Below are 13279 nucleotides of genomic sequence, written 5' to 3' on the forward strand. Positions count from 1 at the left end.
ATTATATTTGAAGGTTATTCTAGATGGCGATCCTTTTGTAATCTACTTGAGTTAAGTAACATGCATGGCTATGCATAGTAAACATGGTCAGACAGAGTTGTGTGCTGTGACTGTTATGTAGTAACTTCCTCCTGACTTTTCCTTTTAAATAATTTCCATTCTAACTATTATTTTATTTTATTTTATTATTTATTTTTATTCCTTTTGGGAGAGAGTGTGAGCGGGATGGGCAGAGAGAGAGGGAGAGAGAAAATTTGACAGCGCAGAGCCTGATGGGGGGCTTGACCTCATGAACCATGAGATCATGACCTGACCCAAACTCAGACACTTAACTGACTGAGCCACCCAAGTGCCCCTCTAGTTATTATTTTAATTGTATATGTGTATGTTATTTAATAATTGGGAAAGCTATATGTGTTTGTGTACATGAAATTCTTTCATTTTTGTCTCAATTTTCATAATTATCTTACTGCTAACAGAAAAGATCATGATTGTTAGCTAATTCTTATTGTATTATATTTAGTATTTTCTAACAGAAAACAATGAATTTTGTTAATTTTCTTGCTTGTTATTTAATTTTTATTTATTTATGATGGCCTTTTTGATGTGATAGTTTGTGAAACCCTGATTATGATAGAGTTTCATAATATGTTTATTTAATTTAAACTATTGCTTGTATCTAAAAATAATTGAACATAATGCAATTCCATTGATTCAGTAAGGGAAAGATAGGCCTTTGAGAAGCTCACTTAAAGATATCTTTTTAAGTTTTTTTAATGTTTATTTATTAAAAAAAATTTTTTTAAATGTTTATTTATTTTTGAGAGAGAGATAGAACATAAGCAGGTAGGGGCAGAGAGAGAAGGAGACACAGGATCCGAAGCAGGCTCCAGGCTCTGAGCTGTCAGCACAGAGCCCGACAGGGCTCAAACCCACAAACTGTGAGATCATGACCTGAGCCGAAGTTAGGTGCTTAACCTACTGAGCCACCCAGGCGCCCCAGTGTTTATTTTAGAGCGAGAGAGAGACAGAGCACAAGCAGGGTAGGGGCAGAGAGAGAGGGAGACACAGAATCTGAAGCAGCCTCCAGGCTCTGAGCTGTCAGCACAGAGCGCAATGTGGGGCTTGAACTCAGGAAGTGTGAGATAATGACCTGAGTTGAAGTTGGATGCTTAACCGACTGGGCCACTCAGGTGCCCCTCACTTAAACATATTTTTGATTACAGTGTATTTTACTTGTTTTAAAAATTTAAATTATTGGGCCACCTGGGTGGCTCAGTCAGTTGAACATCTGACTCTTGATTTCAGCTCAGGTCATGATCCCAGGGTTGTGGGATTGAGTCCAGTGCTCCCCACTGAGTGTGGAGCCTGCTTAAAATTCTGTCTCTCTTCTTCTGCCCCTTTCCCTGTTCACTTGCTCTGTCTCTAAAAAAAAAAAAAAAATTATTAAACTAAATGAAAATAAATAATTGCAGTATGTTGTTTTTGTTTACTCTTTTTAACTAAAGAAGTACCTTGGGATAAGATTTGTTTAAAAACTTGAGAATTCAGTTAAACTCAATAATTGACAAAAAACTTTTCCTAAGGAATTAAAGACAGTATTTTAAGTACTTTATTTTTGAGTGCTTTATATTCAAATAAATTTTATTTCTGCAGATATTTACTTTCCTACTGTAATGTCTAATTGATTAAAGCTGGAAAGTTATCTGATTCATGAGTTAAATGTAATAGTAAATATTTCTTCAATAATTAGGCTATAAAGTAAAGAAATATCTCAGAATTATATGGTGTTTCCCCAATTCTTTACTTTTCAGACTAAATTAAAACAAATAGGGGTGTCAAACAAAATACTGTGGTATCTTTTCATGAATCTAAAAATAGTTTGAACCTTTGAAATCATCTTTGAGCACAAAATAAGAACAAAATACTTTTTAGATTGTGATAATCAGATTGAGCTCAAGAGGCTGGTAAAGCCCAGCCAAATTTGTTCTTATTTCCTGCCTGTGTAGAACACTGTGTTTGGGATCAGTAAGGCAAAGGAAATGTAAAAGTTGCCATTTTAAATTATTCTATTATAAGATATGTTTAAGGGACGCCTGGATGGCTCAGTCGCTAAAGCATTCAACTTCGGCTCAGGTCATAATCTCTCACAGTTTATGAGTTTGAGCCCCACATCAGGCTCTCTGCTGTCAGCACAGAGCTTACTTTGGATCCTCTGTTGCTCCCCTGTGTGCACATTCTCTGAAAAATAAAATAAACATTTACCAAAAAAAGGAAGATATGTTTAAGATTTGTCAAAGACATAGAAGACAGTACTCATTCAAAAGATTATTTAATGAAAAACTTGTTAATTGCAGATGTGAATCCATAAATGTTGGTAATGGGCCTTGCTTAGAAAGCTGTACAGAATCCTTGAAGAAAAATGCCTGAAAGGACATTATTTGCTTGGCAAAGAAGTTTCAAAACTAAAATATTCAAGGGAATATTTGGAAACATACAAGATATTATGGAAACAGTGGCAGTTTGGGACTGGTAATAACAGTAAGGTTTAGGCTTTACCTTAAGTTCAATACTCTTCTAAGTATTAAGTAGTCTTACTCACAGAGAAGCTCCTGTGTATTAAAATTGGCCTGTAGTTCTGAGTTCCACATTGAATGAAGTCATAAAAATGATGAACCTAATGAAATCTAAGCTGCTATAGTACCTTCTCTTCAGCCTTAGGTGAAGAAATGTTAGCTATTTCAGTTATGAAGTATCTGTCCAAAGGAAGGTTTATAAGCTCAAAGAAAATTTCAGATTATGAAATGGTGAATGGTTCTTACTTTGCAGATTTGTGGAAGTATAGTTTTGTCTTCAATGAATGGTGTCCTTAACTGACCAAATTTTGAGCACCTGCATTAACTTAAAAGTACAACGATCGCGCGGAAAATATATTAACATGTACTGACAAAGTTTATGGCTTCAGAGTAAAAAATCAGCTTTGGGAGAGTGAAGTTAAAATAGTTTTAGAAGTGACATTTAATTGGTATCATCTGAATCCTAAAGATGAATTAATAATACGTATAGAGCAAACTCCGCGTATACCTATGACAGAGCTTTAACACAAGTCTATTGAAATACTTGATATAAAAAGAACATTTGTATTCCAAACTTATTTATATTATCAGAAGGAGTTAACGTATTTCTCAGTAGAAGAAAAGGAGAAGCTGTTAGATTTAAAGAATTTTAGCATTCTTGAAGTACAATTTAAAGAGGTTGGATTGTTGGAATGCTGGTTAATAGTGAAAAAGATGTTTTCAGCCTTTTGGAACAAAGCATCCTCTTTTGCCATTTGCTACTACTTAGTTAATAAAGCTTCTTCGTGATGGTTGCTATATAGAATATTAAGAAAATGTTGTTAAAAGGTTTTAATCAGGAGTTGTATATAGTCATTTTAAGCAGAAAACGTGATATACAAAAGGTGTGTTCATCTAAACAATTTAGTTTCTTGTTTAAAAAGTTTAATTTTACAATGAAGATATAATGAAGATATAAAATTTTTACAAAATTTCACAGGTACACTCCCAGATCCCCTTCCCAGTATGCTATAAAAATATTTTCATTTTCTGAATGTGCTATGAAGTTGAAAATGTTGTGGACTCCTGGGGTAGACCTACATTTCTAAATGAAGTGAGCATCAAGAATCATCATGTATTTGAACAGAGTTGACAGCTATCAAATCCCTTAGCTGAGTTTTAACCCTTGATAAAAAATAATTTCTAAACAAAAAAAAGAACTAAAAGTCTTTATAAGTATTATTGCTAGATTTAACAGGAAGTTGCAGGGTGCCTGGGTGGCTCAGTCAGTTAAGCATCTGACTTTGGCTCAGGTCATGATCTTGCGGTTTGTGGGTACGAGCCCAGTGTTGGGCTCTATGCTGACAGTGCAGAGTCTGGAGCCTTCTTCCAATTCTGTGTTTCCCTCTCTCTGCCCCTCTCCCGCTCACACTCTGTCTGTGTCTCTCAAAAATGAATAAACGTTAAAAAAAACCCCAAAAAACAGACTCAACAGGAAGTTACATTAATGAAGGAACCGAAGATGGTTGAAAAGGAAAGTTGCAGGGTAAGAAAGGAATTGAAACATAATTCCTTAAATAAAATACTCGGTGGAATTACTGTGGTAGAACAAATGTGGCTGAAAACAAAATAGTATTTGTTGAGTGAACTGAACAACTGGTTGGAGGACGCCTACTTGATTTTCCTGTCTTAGAGGCCTTCAGAGGAGTTGTAAGATAAGTGTGCTGGTGGGCTAGGTCTTGAGATTACAACTTGGGAGACCTGTGGATAGAGGAATTGCCTCTTAAGGCTTCAGTGGAAGACTTACAGTCTTTGTCCCATTCACAGCTTCCTGAGGGACCCTAAGAGCAGATGACTGCTGACGGTAAATAGAGTTTTACAAGCAAAGAAAAATAATAGCCCGACTAAGGAAGCCCCCATCAGTGGACAGAAGGCCAAAGAACACCAGAATAGGACATTCCTATTGGAACAGATATTTGAACTAAATTATAACTTTTATAAAAGAAAGAAATAATAAGCACATTTAGGGAGACTCAACTAGAGCACAAAGAAACTTTCTGAAACTAACAATCAAGTTCTTAACATTATAAAAATCCAATAGACAAAGTGAAAGAGGACTATCACCATTGAGAGTGAAATTAGCATCTTGGAAGTCACGTGGAAGAAGTATCTTAAAATTAAAGAGTTGGTAGTCAGGAGGGAAAAAATAGAGTCTAGGAGATGAAATCCAGGTAAGAAATTCACCAGCATGTGAATAAATGCTGTAGCAGGAAAAAAAGGAATAGATAATGGCAATCAATAACTAGGAATAGGATTATATTGGTTTACTGAAGGTGCCATAGTTAAGTATTACAAACTATGATTTAATTTATAGTAAATTTATGTGATTTAGTTTATAATAAATAGAAATTTATCCTCGTAGTTTTGGTGACTAGAGGTCTGAAACCAAGTTGTTGGCGGAGCTGTTTCCTTCTCAGGGCTGTGGAGGAAGGATCGGTTTCAGGTCTGCTCATCACTAGATGATGTCTCTAGATGACTCTTTCTCCCTGTGTTTCTTCACATCATCTTCCCTCTACGCATGCCTGTCTCTGTGTCCACATTTCCCCTTTTTGTAAGAACACCACTTAGTTTGGATTATAGATCACTGTAATTACCTTGTTAAAATTTGATTTACTGATGTAAAGACTCTGTTTCCAAATAAAGAGCCACATGCTGAAGTACTTACTGGAAGTTAGGACTCCAACATATCTTTTTTGGGGGGAGGGATACAATTCAACTTACAATGAGGGGAAATTTTTCTGATTTTAAGAAAAAGATGTGAAAAGGAGTCCTGATTGCAGGGAGAATAAAGTTTACACTTGGGCCTCTTAAAATATAAACATCCATGAAAGTCTTTCAAGCTCCCAGATCGGAAATAGAGATTACTTATAAGAGAAAAGCCATCAGGGAACCACTGGATTTCTTATTTGCAGCATCAAAAGGTAGAAGACAATAAGAGAATATTTATAGACTACTGAGGGACGGTTGTACTCAGCCAACACATCATTCTCCTATCTGTTTGAAAAAATACATTTTCACATATGCAGGGGATCAGAGTTTATTACCTACATATTCTACCTGAAGAAAATAATTTGAAGAGTTCTCTGTATTATGTTGAATGAAATAAGTCAGAAAGATATCATATGATTTCATTCATATGTGGAATTTAAGATAGAAAACAGATGAACATAGGAGAAAGGAAGGAAAAATAAGATACAAACAGGGAGACAAAAATGATAAGACTCTTAACTGAGAACAAACTGAGAGTTGATGGGGGTGGGAAGTTGAGGGGGGATGGGGAATATTGAAATGGTTGATAAAATTTGTAACACAAATGTTTAGAAAATAGTAAGGATTCTTGAAATAGAAGAGCAATACTAAGTAAACTAACAGGCTGTAACTAAAACCATATCATATCAAAAAAACAGTATGTAGAAGGGTGGGGAAGTAAAAACACTCTGACTTTTGCCTTGCTAGGGAGAAGGACTGTGCAAATGTAGTGTCTTGGTGGGAAAGGGATATTGTCATGTTAGTTTGCTGAGATAGTAGGATGGAAAAAAAATGAAATTTTGTCATTGGTTATGGGGAAAAAAGTATGAATGGTAATTTTGGCCAATTAGAAAAAATGAAATAAGAGTAAAAAGAAACTGAAGAAAGTCCAAAGCAAACCAAATCAAAGTACATTACAGATCTTCCTTGAGTGAGGACTTCCCTGATAGACCAAAAGTGTTTGTTTGTTTGTTTGTTTGTTTCTTTCTTTCTTTCTTCTTTAAGTTTTGAGAAAGAGATAGAGAGCAAGTGCAGAAGGGATGGAGGGAGAGGGAGACAGAATCCCAAGCAGGCTCTGTGCTTTCAGCACAGAACCTGATGTGGGGCTCAAACTCATGAACTGTGAGATCATGACCTGAGCAGAAACCAAGAGTCAGACACTAATCAACTGAGCCACCCAGGTGCCCAGACCAAAGTGTTTCTTATATCTAACCTCCTGAACATCATAGCTTAGCCTAGCTTAACATAAATGTGCTCAGAACACTTACATTAGCCTACAGTTGGGCAAAAATTATCTAACAGAAAGGATGTTTTATAATAAAGTGTTGAATATCTCATGTAATTTATTGAATATTGTACTGAAAGTGAAAACCAGAATGGTTGTGTGGTTACAGAATGGTTGTCAGTGTGTTGGTTGTTTATCCTTGTGATGGTGTTGGCTAACCGGGAGCTGTGGCTCCCCGCTGCTGCCCAGCATCACCCCAAAGAATCATACCACATATCACTAGCACGAGAAAAGATCCAACTTCAAATCTGAAGTGTGGTTTCTATTGAATATGTATTGCTTTTGCACTGTTGTCAAGTTGAAAAATCCTAAGTCAAACCATTGTTCATCAGGGACCATCTGTATTTATTTCAAAGAGGAATTTAAAGTCCTTTAATGGTACAATATGAAGTGTTATGAAATGAGAAAAGACTTCATTTTAGAGAAAGACCGGTCAAAGTGGTTCGTACTCAACAACATAACATCTAAATATATAAGTTAAAAATTCTATTAATCGATGACTTGGATCCCTCATGAGAATAGCCTTTATGTGATCAGCGATTAAAATTCTCATGTATCTTGGGGCACCATGGTGGCTCAGTCAGTTAAGTGTCTGACTTTTTTTTTTTTTTTTAATGTTTATTCTTTGAGAGAGAGAGACAGACAGACAGACAGAGTGTGAGCGAGGGAGGGGCAGAGAGAGAGGGAGACACAGAATCTGAAGCAGACTCCAGGCTCTGAGCTGTCAGCACAGAGCCCGATGTAGGGCTCAAACTTGTGAACTGTGAGATCATGTCCTGAGCCAAAGTCGGTTATTCAACCAACTGAGCCACTCAGGCGCCCCACGTATCTGACTCTTCATTTCAGCTCAGGTCATGATCTCACAGTTCCTAAGATTGAGCCCTGTGTTGGATTCTGTGGTGACAGCATGGAGCCTGCTTGGGATTCTCTCTCTCCCACTCTCCCTCTGCCCCTCCCCTGCTCTCTCTCGCTCTCACAATAAATCATTAAACTTAAAAAAAAAAATCCTTATGTATCTTGAAGAATTTCCCTGTTGCAAATTATTCTACAACCTTAATTTTCTGTATGCTTTTTATCTGCTGAGAGCTGAGTAAATTTGAGAAAGATACTAGGTTTGTAAACAAGTTTACTTTCAAATTTTTTGCCTGGAAGCATCTAGACAGAATTTTGTGTGCAAAAGAGAGTATTTTACATCTGAAAACTAAGCATTTCAAGTTAAAACAATTTTAGTGTTATAGGTGGCAGTAGGGAAGAGTTACTGGAGTTTTATTTCCATTTTGGTAGTATGAATGAATGAATTACAAAATTCCAAGATTTTGTAGTTGGTTTTATAGAGTTGTGTATTATTTGTAGGAACCTCAATTTTCTGGCAGTTTTGCAAATTATCTACTCTGTGTATAGTAAAAACTTGTTTTTCAGCTTTATAAAAATAATATTTTAAGATTAAGAGCAGACCATATATAAAAGTAGACTTTGGGACTAACTTTTAACTCTCTTGTTAAGAGTTTTGAGTTTGTGACACATATACACATATTAATAACTACTAATGTTTGTGAAATGTTTTATAGTGACTAATACATATATTTTGTATATTTTCTTAGTGCATATAATACAAGTGGTAACACCCATACTTGTGTTGTCCATTCTGATCCAGTGATTCATAGATCTTACCCAATGTCAAAATTTTGCTAATGATTCAAAGAATACAGGCAAGCACGAAGTGCAGATGGCATATTCTTTTTTTGGAGGAGCCTGAGACTGTCAGACACAGATTCCAAAAATGTCCTTTTCTTTTGCAATAGGACATGTTATAGTTTTGGATTAACAGAACAGTTTTGAGCATTGTGTGCAAAAAAACCCCCCTTTTTTTGCACAAAAGAAATTGTTTTGGTTTTGGAACTCCTCTGTTTTATATTCTCTTTATTACACAGCTTACTTGACTACTTCCCATTTTATAGCCATAAATTAATAAATCCATAATGTCAGGCATATTTATGATAAGCAGTCAAGATAGTTGAGCTATATCTTGCCAACAGCACTTTCTAGTTGGGAATTCTTTGGTATTTTTCTGCTAGTAAATGCCATTGATAGGTTTATAGGGCTACCCTCTGGTTTTAGGTCATTAGTGTTTTATTTAGGGATCCATTGTTGAGGTCTTTCATTTACCCTTCCCCAGTTGGGAGAGTGTATTACTAGCTTCCTGTTAACCCTTTCCTTCCTAATGCATAAGAGTGGTGGAGTTGGTTCTATATAGAAAATTTTGCTAGAGTAATCTCTAAACATTTTCCTTTATAAATTATCAGTATTCTCAGTTTTGGGGGTTCATGCTTGAGAAAATGAGCAATTAAAATGGATACCTGCTAATACTGTTTAATTTCTTCAGGGTTTATATTGCTAAGTATTGAGGGATAACAGGCTGTCCCTAAATCATAAATAGTTGCTTTGATTATTTCATATTAACATCATGTTTCTTCATAAGAATCTTTAGGTATATATTCAAAACTGCTGTCCCTTTACTGGAAATTTGAGTTAATAGAAACTAAAGTTGGAGTTGGAAAGATTTTATTAAGAACTTAAAGCTACTTCACTTTAGTGAAGTAAGTCACCTGAGGGTATGGATCCATTTGCCATTAACAAGAAGAGTATATCATGGTTCTATTCATTGTGTTTTCCGTAACTATTCTTGAAGTGTGGTTTACATTGGGAAGAGCCCTCAAAGCTAGTAATAGATTTTTAAAAATATCCCCTATAAAACTCTTATTCTTAGGGAAATTTGTTCAGTTACTAGGCCAAGAGCTTAATTAAAAAAAATCAAAAAACAACAAAAAAACCCCCTTACTATCGAAAAGCTGTTCTCAGTCTAAAAATTCATTTTTCAAGTAGACTTGTGAATAAGTCCAACAGTTTGCTGAGTTTAGTTAGATCTTAGGAGAGGTGATAAGAAAATTAAACATGTCAAAAATTTGTAAGAATTTATACACCCAATGATTGTCTTTGGTAGTGAGATAAAGATTATCTTTGATCCTTTGAAAGGATCAAAGTCATAGAATAATAGGATTTTGAAATTGCTAGGACCTTCGAGCTCAATTAAACTGGCTCACTTATTTTAGAAAGAAGAAATACTAAATGTATAGTTATTAGATCTGGCATATTGTATCTGTTTCCTTTTGTTTTTCAATTCCATCTCTTAAAACCTATATGTGGGCCAAATGCCATAACTTTAAATATGCATCTTTGTTTCTTCATTCATATCCACAGACCTCTCTCTGAGTTTTCTTTCAAAGATTGCACTGTATTTATTCACAGAGTAATTGTGTTTTGGATTTTGCTACTTGACCTTATTAAAGATGAATGAAAAAAAATTGGAAACAACTCCACAGCAGCGGAAACTTCCAGAATGGATGTCTATGCAGAATGAGAGATGTCATGTAGAAGAAAGAAAGGTATGCAGTTCACTAGTTCTTCTTCTTTTTTTTTGTTTTTTTTAGTTTATTTTTGAGAGAGAGAGAAAGAGAGAGAGAGAAAGTGCGTGAGCAAGTGGGGGAGGGGTAGAGAGAGAGAGAATCCCAAGCAGGCTCCTAGAGAACTCACGAATGGTGAGATCATGACCTGAGCTGAAATCAAGAGTCAAGCACTTAACCTACAGAGCCACCCAGGTGCCCCACCAATTCTTATTTCAGATGGGAAATTTAGTGAAATTTCACTGTAAATTGAGTCAGTCTTCACTTGTAAGTTTCAGGTCATTATTTTAATTACAATTGCTGTTGTGTGATTTAACCACAACTAGTTATTGAATGGTGGAATGGGATTAAATTTTAATTGGGCTTACAAAATGGGAATTCTTGCTGTGTACTTTTCCTTTTTATCACATTTGTATGGTTGACCTTACTAGTATGTTCTAATTTAGATAATTTAGACAGTATTTACTATGGGAATTTTTGTGGGTATTAAGTTTTCATAGATTCAAGATCCACCAGCCAGTCTTTAGCATTTTAAGTCAACATTATTACATCTAGAATACAAATATAATTATAGAAAAACATTAATAAGTACTCTTATGAAAATACATAGGATTATAAGTTTACAAATAAGCTCTTTAGAAAAATAATTTTATTATGGATGGCTCCATTTTTGCTACATTGTCCTTCTGACTTCATTAAGTCTCTAGAACATTAGTGATAAAACTCAGAACTATAATTTGAATGCTACACTGAACTTCATGATTTCCATGAACATTTCTTATTTAATGTGAACTTTATTTGTGCCTTTTGGAATTTTATTTAATTCAAGGCATCTGTTCAGAGGAGTATTTTTGAAGATGTTCTCCCCTTCTTAGAGTTCACTGGATCCATTGTTTATAGTTATGAAGCTAGTGATTGTTCTTTTCTGTCAGAAGATATTAGGTAAGAGATTTGAATTTCCTAGTTTCATTTGAAGATAACTGTTATGACAGTATTTGTCAGCATACTGAATTTTACAGTTAAGATATGTTCTATAGACAATTATTTCTACATGTGGAATATCACTTGACGAGTTCTAATTTTACATTAAAAAACCCTTAAAATCATTGGATTAAATGTGTAATGCGTACCTGTTTGTTCATTCATAAGCCTATTACTTTCGCTAAATTTTTGTTGCTTTTGCTACTTCAGATATATAGAACTATTTTTTTCAAAGTTTGTTTTATTTATTTTGAGAGAGAGCATGTGTATGTGAGTGGGGACAAGGGAGAGAGATGGAGAGAGAGCAGGCTCTATGCTATCAGCACAGAGCCCAACATGGGGCTCGATCCCATGACTGGGAGGTCATAACCTGAGCTGAAACCAAGAGTCAGATGCTCAATCAACTGAGCCACCCAGGTGCCCCCAGATATGTAGAACTAATGTAAGAAAAAAAAATACAAGAATTATTCAACCTCCAAATGCTCCATTATATTTCATTAAAAATACCAACCTAGTAATATAGAATAGTGATTGTGATCACCTCTCTTGCATTTAGTGAGCAAAAATTATAGGGAATGATTCTTAAAAAGAACATTAGAAATGACTGTTAGTATTTTTTTTAAGTTTATTTATTTTGACAGAGAGAAAGAGAGCACGTGGGGTAGGGACAGAGAGAGGGAGAGAGCCTTTCAAGCAGGCTCTGCACTAACACAGTGCAGAGCCCGATGTAGGGCTTGAACTCACAAATCATGAGATCATGACCTGAGCCTAAATCAAGTTGGATGCTTAATGATTGAGCCCCCCAGGTGCCCTAACTGTTAGTATTTTTTTTTTTTCAGTTTATTTACTTTTGAGAGAGAGACAGAGAGAGCAGAGCGAGTGGGGAGGGACAGAGAGAGAGGGAGAGCAAGAATCCCAAGCAGGCTTTGTCAGTGCGGAGTCCAGTGTGGGCCTTGAACTCACAAACGGTGAGATAATGGATGACCTGAGCCAAAACCAAGAGTCGGACACTTAGCTGACTGAGCACCCAGGTGACCCCGGACTGTTAGTATTTTTAAAAATTGACTTGTTAAATTAGGACTCTGCATTAATACAATGTAAGGCACTTGAAGCATTTTATAAGGGGAAGTAGTAGAGAATTCATTCAGATCTTCTTTGAAGTTGTTACACTTTTTTTTTTTTTAACTGTTATACATTGCAGTGGTTAAAAGAAGCAGAGTTAAGTTTAGCTATTTATTATTATCTCCTGGTGGTAGATGAATTCTAGAAATAGTATTCAGGTGTCCTCACTCCTACTGCATACAGTTAATTGGCCACTTTTTGGTCTCATTATATAGAACAAAATTTGTCTCACAGAGAAAGTACAATTTGTCATTTACGATTGTATATTAACTCCACCATCTTAACAGTGCTACAGCATGTCATATCTGAAGGCAGTAAGCATAAGGGATTTGAGGAATGTAGTTCTGATAAATTCTGTGTGTGTTAGGAAAGACAGGCAGGTTTGTTTTTAGCCTCTACTGGCCACCTTAAAGATTTTTGCTATCACAGGTTTTCTACCATTAGATTATGATGTGCCAGGGGCGCCTAGGTGGCTCAGTCGGTTGAGTGGCCGACTTCGGCTCAGGTCATGATCTCACAGTCCGTGGGTTCGAGCCCCGTGTTGGGCTCTGTGCTGACAGCTCAGAGCCTGGAGCCTGTTTCAGATTCTGTGTCCCCCTCTCTCTGACCCTCCCCCGTTCATGCTCTGTCTCTCTCTCTCCCTCAAAAATAAATAAACATTAAAAAAATTAGATTATGATATGCCTTTCTGTAGTGCAGTTTGTCTTAATCCTGCTTGGGGTTTCATTGAGCTTTTTGGATGTGTGGCTTTATAGTTTCATCAAATTTACAACATTACTTTAGATTTTTGTTGTTGTTGTTCCCATCCTGTACTCTCTTCTCCTTCTGGCAGCCTCTATACACATAGGTTGGATTGATTAATCCTGTGTCACTGGTCATGTAGCTCTCTTCCCTTTCAGTCTTTCATTGTTTCCTTAATTCTTTTTATCTCTGTGCTTCAGTTTGAATAGTTCCTTCTGCTATGTCTGCAATTTTGCTTTTTTTCCTTTTGTAGTGTCTATCATCCCATCCTGTAAATTTTTCATTTTATTGTATTTTCATCTCTAGAAGTTAGTTTTGTTTCTTTT

At 35.8% G+C, this 13279-nt stretch overlaps 1 protein-coding gene across 4 annotated transcripts in view; it reads left to right on the forward strand.

Annotated features, from left to right (window-relative positions):
• WRN (WRN RecQ like helicase) overlaps nt 1-13279 on the forward strand; it is a 154065-nt gene that overhangs the window by 28861 nt on the left and 111925 nt on the right. For 2 of the 4 annotated variants that reach the window (XM_058720211.1, XM_058720213.1), the window contains exons 2-3: nt 9907-10091; nt 10939-11051. In XM_058720211.1, coding sequence (XP_058576194.1) covers nt 9996-10091; nt 10939-11051 — 209 coding nt within the window. In that variant the 5' untranslated portion in view covers nt 9907-9995. Of the gene's footprint in view, nt 1-9906; nt 10092-10938; nt 11052-13279 lie in introns of those variants that run through there. The other 2 variants (XM_058720212.1, XM_058720214.1) reach the window with 2 other exon arrangements.

The sequence above is a fragment of the Neofelis nebulosa genome, chromosome 3, assembly GCF_028018385.1.
Source record: "Neofelis nebulosa isolate mNeoNeb1 chromosome 3, mNeoNeb1.pri, whole genome shotgun sequence".
Lineage (NCBI taxonomy): Eukaryota > Metazoa > Chordata > Mammalia > Carnivora > Felidae > Neofelis > Neofelis nebulosa.